The sequence below is a fragment of the Tiliqua scincoides genome, chromosome 4 (genome assembly GCF_035046505.1).
Source record: "Tiliqua scincoides isolate rTilSci1 chromosome 4, rTilSci1.hap2, whole genome shotgun sequence".
In the NCBI taxonomy this organism is placed as follows: domain Eukaryota; kingdom Metazoa; phylum Chordata; class Lepidosauria; order Squamata; family Scincidae; genus Tiliqua; species Tiliqua scincoides.
The window spans coordinates 119240327-119249729 of NC_089824.1; the positions used below are offsets into that span (position 1 = coordinate 119240327).

A 9403-nucleotide genomic window follows, 5' to 3' on the forward strand; every position below is an offset into this window, starting at 1 on the left:
CCTTTCAGCTGGCGCCAGAGGCGACAGGTGTTTAGTCTCACCACAGCGTGCAAGTGGTGCACGCTCCCCTCCCCTTTGGTGCCATGTGGGCGGGGGGGGGGAAACGGAAGCGAATGGCTCCCGAGGGGAGGGGGAGGAGCCGCTTGCATGCTGCAGGGAGGCTTTCTGCAAAACTTAGTGCACCGCCCCCCTCTAGCGACGCATCTGGCTGGCGCAAGTCCCTTTTTCTGGTCAAAGAGTGTCGCAAAAGTGCCATAAAGCATTTTTGTGCCACTGTGAGGGGAAATAGGCAGGTGCATGGATGTGCATCAGCCTCCCCGCACTGATGCAGGCCCCGGGAAGAGGTGAGTTTGCACCGTCCGAACTCAGCCAGCATAGAGGTCTGGTGGAGGGTGTGGGGAGGGTGGGGTGGAGGCAGGAGGGAGGTGTTTCAGGGTGGGGAGAGGGCAGGTGGAGGGCATTCCCGGGGGTGGGGAGTGGGAGGCAGGGCCCAGATCTGGCATTTATGCTTGATCCTGACCCCATTCCCAGGCAGCCTAGAGCAGTCCCGGGCTGATCAGATTTGTGCCACCTTTTTAGGTGGCGCAGATCTGAGTAGACTCATTGGGGCTGCTGCAGCTCTCGCCAGGGTAAGGGAAAAAGTTTCCCCTTGCCTCAGGGCGAACCTCAGACAGCCAAAACTTGCACTGGATACGGCGCAGGCCCACCGGCCTGCTTGTTCTAACGCAAGTTAGGATTGTGCTATTAATATTATAGAAAATCCGATGTACAAATGTCAGGCTAAGACTGTACAAAAAGCAATTGACAGAAATGTAACATTTTGGGTCTGGTTGGCTCCTGAAAACTGTTGTCACTAATGCTATAGAGATTTTGAATGAGGCCAAATATTTATAAAGTCTCCCAATTAGTTGCAAATAATATTAAGAGATAAAACCTTCAGCTACATTTGTTAACAAGTGGCTATTTTGTTTGATTCTAGACAATACATCTCTCTCTCTCTCTCTCTCTCCACACACACTTATTTTGGATATATTTCTACACACTTTATTCTTATTTGGGAGCCACATGTCCTGACTTTAATTTTTTTAATCCAAGCTGAGAATGCCAGTTCCCCAATTAAACCAGTACAGGGATCCGTAACTGAAGGTGACACACACATAACTATGGTAAAGTTCTGCGCTAAAAAAAGGAACTGGTTTTGTGGGCCTGCAAATTTGTTGTGACATCTGCATGCACCCAAAAGGATCCATGATTTGTTTAGGTCAAATTCAGGGGAAAGGGTATTGGCAACATTTGTAGACAAATAGCTTATTGAAGAAAAGATTGGATGCATGTTGTTCTTTGACTATGCACCATACTATGTGTAATTCACAGCCACTGGTGCACGCAATGGGTTTAGTGAACACACTCACTCAGCTGAGCATTCACTCAATGACATGCTTCTCTCATGGTTTGGAATGTGACTGCTTACTCCTGCATGGTGCCCAGGAATTGGGCATTGAACAGGTCATTATTTCAATTGTTTTTGATGATTCATTTACCAGTACAATGCAGTTCATGCAAGTATAAGTATTTTTGACCTTATCCTTGCCTCAAGAGACTTATCTCCTATAGTTTATCTTTCTGTCCTATTTGGTGTCAAAATGTTCTGGTGTGGAGACACTTGACTTCATGCAGAGGGATGACTTTGGGCCCTTCTGGCTCTCTAGTTCAACATTTCTCTGAATCCATGTAAGGACAAGGCATACATGTTCTCAAAGCTATCTTGACCACTAAAATATTTACTTTGAAGTCATGGATTTCAGCCATTGTTTATTCTGGACTCATGAAGTCCAGGAAGCCCCAAATAACCATTTTAACAATGTTTTTCACCCTTTAACCTAATTTCCCAAGAGCAACATTGTGAGCCTTTAAAAAAGGAATTAAATTGTCTTTATGAAGAAAAGGCTGTTACTTGGGGGGAGGTTTGGTAGGTTGGTAGGTTTGTTTCCCCTACGTTCATAAGGACAGATCCAGTCACCAAATGCAGCCTCCCACTCCTCCTTTGTACGCTGCCCCATGTGCTGCTTGGTGATGGGCCTGTATTGAGAGCGTGTACTTTCCCAGGCAGAGCTGGAAAAGAGCCTTGTCAAAACCCTGGAGAGCCATAGCTTGTCAGAAAAGACTGACTCTAGGAGCCAGCATCATTGAGCAGCTGCCAAGGGCCCTGGACCCCTTCCTGGTCCTAAGCCTCCCTCTGTGACAAAGATCCTCTGTGTGGTGGTGGCAGAGCAACTCCCTCAGGGGCCATTCAAGTAGGAAAGGACCCATGAGGGATATTTTGCTGAGGGCCTCCTGAAACCTGGAGTGGATCCTGTGGGGCTAGATAAAGGAACCTGATCCAGGATATGTTCACTGATGGGAATCTCCTGTCATTGTGCACATTGCTCTGGGGCATGGAGAATTGTATTTGTAGGAAGGTAAGAAATTATCTGAATTTGACCTGTCACAGTTTTGTTATCACTTCCACAACCATGTATCAGTAGCAGAAAGAGGACTCAAGTCCAACCCTTGTTTTATCCCAGTAAAACTTCCTGCTTCGCTCAAGATTACATTACTTTGTACCATCTTAGATCACATAGAATTGGATACTCAGATGAGGAGACAGTTTATTCCTTATTGGTAGCATCAATATGAAAGTTGTCTCAGTCTGATTTTTCTTATTTCCCAGTATTAGCATCCAAGTTTGCAAACTGTAGCTTATTCCCCAAATTACAATTTATTTTTAGAAAATTAACATAAATTAAATCTTAATGAACTCGGGAGGGAAAAATACCTGCTGAGTAAATACTGGCTTTTCTTTATACCAGATTCATTGATTTGGAGGTTTACTCACCAGTTTTACAGGAAACCTAAAACTATATACATCTGAATTGTATTCTCAGTGCCAGGTTAGGGCAAAAGAAGAAAAAAAAAGTGTATTGAATTTATGCCAGATGGTTCCAGTCCTTTTTTTCATTATATTGATCCCCTAGAGCAGTGTTTTTATATCCAATCTACACTAACATAATCCAGCCAGGTAGTTCTGTAAACTGTATTTATCTGAGGCTAAACTGAGCACACACCTTTGATGGTCAGATCTGAGAGCCCTGTCTAAATAATTCAAATGACTGTCATATAAAGATTCCTGGCTTTGCGACACATTCTCCCCATTACGATGCTCAATCATTGAAGAGGTCAAGACAACCTTTCTCTGCATTTACTTTCCTGTAAATCAACAGCTGGAAAATAAAGGTGAGGCTACTGCTCACAGAGATAAGCCAAGGATTTTTAACATCCCCACTGAGGTCTATGGAACACCAGGTGCTTACAGAAAAAGGAAAATCTCAATAAAAGTGATTGCTGGACACCTTGCCCCAAGGCCTGTGTAATTCACAAATTTATTGGCTTGGAGATGGTTCAGGGGAAATAGAGGGCAGTAGAATTTGTTTCTATAAAAAAAGCCATGAGCTGTTGCTAGCGTTGCAATCTAACAAATGCTGTAGGTCTCAGAGGAAAGAAGGTGGGTATTGTGCTATTCTAGTAGTTATGATTTGGGGCAGTGTGTTGTTATGGAGCAGAAGACGCAGCTGTGAGTTTGGCTGCTGAAGGTTGGAGCTGCATCTCACATAGACATTTCTTTCAGGCCTTCTTTTATTGATGGATCCAAAGTAAGTAGGTTGTAGCAGAGTGGTCACCAGGAATCAGGATGTAGCCCATTAACTCTCCTGCAAAAGCAGAAGAGAAGTCAGCCACAGCTCACCCCAGAAGTTTCCTCAAAGTAGTTTTGTCCACTGTACTTGCTAACAGATTTCCAGGTGACCTGCAAAGAAAGGGAGGAAGGGGAAGATCACCTGATCATGATGGGAATGAGTGACAGTAGCCTTAGGGTGCAATCCACAGAGGGAGATGGGCCAGTGCAAGTTCCTTGTACCAATCCAGGAGTGTTGCAAATGTGACTAAGGGCGAAATCCTAACCCCTTATGTCAGTGCTTTGCAGCACTGACTTAAGGGCAATGCAGCTCTGAGGTCAGGGAACAAACATTCCCTTCCTTTGAGGAGGCCTCTGTGAGTGACACCCAACTGCAGGATGCAGCACACGTCCCATTGGCACCGCTATGCCAGTGCTGGAAAGCACTGACATAAGAGGTTAGGATTGCGCCCTATAGCACATTTGTACCTCCTTGTGAGCTGGGTAGGCCAGTATGAGAATGTGCACAGGCTTCTCAGTGCCAGATCCAGCAATAGCCCTGGTAAGTTTGTGTCAGCCTAGGGAGGCCAGCATGAGGGATTGGAGAGGGTGGTGCAAGGGCAGAATGGAGGAATTTTGGAGTGAGGAAAGGTGGAGGAGGGTGGACTGGTGGCGGAACAGGCCTGGGGGTGGGGTGGGACTGGGCAACCTAGGCTGCATCCTAACCCCCATCCCTGGCCTGGTTGAGCTTACACAGGTCACTCAGATTTGCGCCAACTTTTTCACTGGTGCAGATTCAAATAGCCCCATAGGAGTGGTTGGCATGTGATGAGGTAAGGGAATACTCTGAGTTGCACCACAGCCATATCCTAACCTGTGCTGGATACAGTGCAGGCCGGTCAGCAGTGTAGGTTAGAATTGGGCTGCCTTTAGCCTTAAGGCCCAATCCGATCTAATGTTCCAGTACTGATGCAGTCACGGTGCAGCCCTAAGGTAAGGGAACAAATGTTCCCTTGTGTTGAGGAGGCCTCTGTGACTGCCCCCACTGCATGTGATGAAGCACACATCCCATTGACATGGTTGCGTTAGGACTGGGAAGTTGAACAGGAATGGGCCCTACATGGGAAATTTAAAGGACTATGTCAAAGGTGAGTCTAAAAGTGGATGGCACATCTATGAGTCTTTCTTAGAGCCGATTGGACATCTTCTAAAAAAAATAAACAGCTGGTTACTTGTGGGAAAAAATCCCATTTGTAAGGAGGGAGAATTGATCTCAAGGTCAGCATTTGGTAGAACTTTGGTTCTTGAGAGGATATTTCTTAATTGAAAACTCTAGATGCATTTTGTCCTTCAGTTCCTTTGTGTGTGTAATTGTCATTCTCCAACTCCTCTGCTCTAATCTGACCTTCTCTGAAATGATGACAACACTGATCTCAGTTTTGTTCCTGGCATGTTGAGAGCTACATTATGAATCAATCAATGAAGCCATTTTGGCTCATTAGCTTTATTTTCTTTGTTACAGTTAATGTACTTGTACCAGTTGATCAAGGAGCACAAGCAACAAGGCAAGGAAATAACAGAGCAGCCATTTATTCTGCGCAATGACACATCAGGCATAAATAGGGAGTTTCATATTGTTATGAATATGATATCTCCCAGGTATAAAGAATCAATCCAGCTACACTTAAAGAAGCTTGAGCTTATAAATGGGATTACTTTCCAAAAATAGCATGTCTTAAAAGTGTAAAGAGAATAATGCTAAACAAATATAAATATATATTCCTTGAACTCAGTTCAGAGAAATCAGAACTCAAAAGTGTGAGGAACAGATGATCCTTTATCAATTACCAAAGGCTCAGCCAGTCCAGTGTTGGTTTTCCAACAGTAATTAACCAGATCAATCTGGAAATTCTCAAGTAGGGCATGAAGACAACACATTAAATGATTAATCCACAGGTTGAATTTAAATAAATTATAGAGTTTAGAAGTATACAGCTCCTCTTAAATTCAGGATGGCTTGCACAGGAGAATTTCACACTGGACCATGCCCATGTCAATTAGCATGTATGTTTCTGTGTATGCTATTTTTATTTTTTACTTCAAAATATCTTGGTTTGGCCTTATTGGCCTTATACCTCTTTAATTTTTGAGGCCTTGCAACCTACCAATTCACTGCACCATGCCTGCAAAAGGAGATTATGGAAGTCAGGTGTTATTTTTCTTTCCTGAGTTGAAAACGATCTATTAATAAAAATCTATTAATAAACAAGAAGACAACAAAACTGTGGTTTCGTTCATGATAGCACATCTTGTTAATAGCATTTATCTGCCTTGGAAACACATGAACCTAATCTGATCATCTATCAAGATATATGCAGAAGGGAGCAGACTAACAAGCAGTGCTGCGGTAAACAGACCTAATCTCTCCTCCATTTTGACAGGTTGTTAGTGGAAACGAGACAGTATGTCAAAACTGACACTTCTTCTATAAGTCATATTAGTCTCCATCCCTCTCCCTCCCTCTCAAGGCACAGGTCTTCTAAGTTGCTGGATACATAGCGTACAGATCAATAAAGAGAGCTGTGCCACAGAGCAAACTATAGTGCTTGTCTATGTAGATGCACAACTTTCTGGTGTGGGTACTAGCAGGAATTCAGTAGTCCTCATACACTATCATGAATGGGAATTCTGTTGACATTAGTGGAGAACATTTAGAAGAGACATAACAGGTTTTTTCTCATTAAAATAGTGCACAGGGGGCACAGTTGGGATTTGGACCATGGCAGGGCAAAGTCCCTCTTGCCCGCACCACAAGTGTGCCTCTTTTCAGGCACTCCTCCAGCTATATGTGGTAAAAAAAACAGAACCAGATAGAATTGCACACACATTTAATGCATTCTAGTTTCAAGCCCCATACGACAAGCCCCAGTGGATGCTTTTCAGCATTCCATAATATACTTGAAAAAATCTTAAAAGAGCAGCATCACCCAATTTACATCACATCACATCACTTCTTTTCATTATAATTTCAGGATACTCTCCTTGATAATACAGGACAAAACGTCAATTTAAGGGCCAGTGGGCAGTTGCTAGCATGTGGCGTAGGGCCTGAAGCTCGACAGGCACATGCTAGCTTAAGCTGGTAACCCTTGAAGTATGGAAGTAATGGAAGATAAGGATTCAAAAGTCACCAGACTGGAAAGGAGAAGAAATACTTCAACTAATTGATGCAGATTGGATTGATCAAGTGAAGGAAGAAGAAATACTTCAACCAACTGACATAGATTGGAACGATCAAGTGAAGGAGATGACTCATCAAGATGTTGATTTAGCAAGAAGGGCGAGTACATTAAACCGTGATCTGTTAAGAGGGATTCATGTGGCTATCCACTGGGACTTCTGGTTGAGTCATGGAGATCTGAGCAAGTCCTGGTGAGAGCGGGGCTAACGGGAACTTCTGTTTCTTTGGATGGTGGGCATTAAAAAGCCTACCACCACTCTTCCCCAGGTAGGGGAAGGGCTAGAGATGCTCGAGACCCAAGGGGGTGAGAGTTTGGCAACAAAGGAGCTCGGAACAGGGGTTTCTCTGTTTGCTTTGAACTCCCTCCCAGTGAAGGTGTAGCTAAAATCTCTGCAGAAGACACCCGAGTCAAGGAATTTGACTTAAGACCTTCGTTGACTCAGCCTCTTGAATTATATTTGAACAAAATTGGCAAAAGAGAAACAGCAGAATTTTAATAACGACGAGGAGCTTTTGGGGCTGAGATGATAAACGTGAGATTTGAAATGAGAGCCAAGCTGGTTGGATAGTAAGGGGTGCTGAAATATCGTGAGACTGCAGTTTGGAAGTGCGATTTCGCCATTGAGAGAAGGTCGAACAGTAAGAGGAAGTGCAAGAGTGCTCATGTGGAGAGGATCCGAAGTTCGGGAGGAAATACTGGAGTGGCCATTTCATAAGAGGACAAGAAAAGACAGGAAGTGAAAAAGCAGTTATTTTGTAAAGTGTACCATAAAGAAGTCACGCCCGCCATTTTGAGTAAGGGAAAATTTAACTTTAATAATAAATTGGTCATACAGTATTATAGAAAGTTGGAAATAAGCCATTTTGATAGGGAAGCGCCTGCTATATGTCGTATGATTTTAGAGAGAGGCAAAGAGCACTTACTTGGAGCAGTTCGAAAATGGCAAAAAAGGGAGATAAAGAACTGCAATTGGCAATGGAAAGTCTAGAGAAGAAATTTAATGACTTTATGAAAGAAATGTGTAATAAAATAACAGAAAAAATGGAGGAAATGATAGATGGAATAAAAGGACTAATAGGAAACCTCAAAAATGAAGTGATACAAGTCAAAGCTGAGAAGAAGACAGTAAATCAAAAAGTACAAGATATGGAAAAGAAAATGCAAGAACTGGAGGGAAAGATTGATACAGTGACTACTGATGTTAAGAGATTTGAAGACTATATGTTGAAACTGGAATGTAATGCTATGGAGACCTGTCTAAGATTGAGAGGTGTACCAGAGAATTTAAGAGAGGATGTAAAAGAAGATAGAAAAGAAGTGATTAGAATTTTGGCTGCCTTTATAGACTTACAGCCAGAGGAAATGGAATATCAATGTGATATGGTGTATCGAATAAATTCCCAGTACGCTCGCCAAAAAAATCTGTCAAGAGATATAATAGTGCAATTACCAACAAAGAGAACTAAAGAAGAAATATTGAGAAAGCAATATAGGGACCCTTTGAAGGTAGAAGGGACTGAAATAGGGATTATGAAAGAATTACCAAGGAAAATTATGCAGGATAGGAAAAAATATAGAAAACTGACAGATAAGTTGCGAGGCAAAGGTGTGAGATACAGATGGGAAATCCCACAAAGATTAAGTTTTTATCTTAAAGGTGCATGGATTACAATTAAATCAGTCAGGGAGATGGAAGATTTTCTGGTGAACCATAATGAAGATTTGGATTAAAAAAGAAATAAAGTTTAATTTAATATAGATTATAGAATACAAATTAACCTTAATGTGAATGGATAAAATTCTCCACAGGGATGAAAATTAATTTTTTATTGGATATAAAAAAGGCAAATATTGTTTGTTTGCAAGAAACATATATTTGTAAAAAGGACTATAATTTTTTGGAAAATAAGGACTTGGGGGATGAAATTATCTCAGCAACAAAGCAAGAAGAGGAAAGAAGAAGAAAAAGAAAAAAAAGAGAAATAGTGAGGTATTTAAAGAAAGAATTAGAATTAGAATTAAATTTTTAAAGTTGTAGAAGGAAGATATTTGGCAGTAGAAGTTATACTGAATAATAAAAAGACGTTACCAGTTGGAGTGTAGGTACTAAATGGAGTTAAAGATGGCTTCTTTGAAGTGTTATTTTCAGAATTGGGATAGATCCGCGATGAACAAATAATATTGAAGGGAGATTTAAAAAGCAAGAAAATTTCGAAGACATGTGGAGGAAATTAAATTAAGGAGTGCGATATTACACGTTATATTCGGCATGAATTTAAGTATAAGAAATTCTATTCGGAATGGCATAAATTTAAAGTTTATCTGGAAAAAAAAGAGTTATATAATGAACAAAAGTTTATCTTGGTAAAAGTAAAATTGTAAAATGTTAAAACACTGTGGGAAGTCTGTGGTGGGGAGGGAGGGGGGAGAGGAAATGGAATATTTATTGAAG

At 41.7% G+C, this 9403-nt stretch overlaps 1 protein-coding gene across 1 annotated transcript; it reads left to right on the forward strand.

Moving 5' to 3' along the window:
- The first annotated feature begins 7890 nt into the window (after positions 1-7890).
- LOC136648430 (uncharacterized protein PF3D7_1120000-like) lies at positions 7891-8682 on the forward strand. The gene has a single exon (XM_066624541.1). It carries the CDS (start codon positions 7891-7893, stop codon positions 8680-8682), a length of 792 nt encoding a protein of 263 aa, XP_066480638.1.
- Positions 8683-9403: the final 721 nt, after the last annotated feature.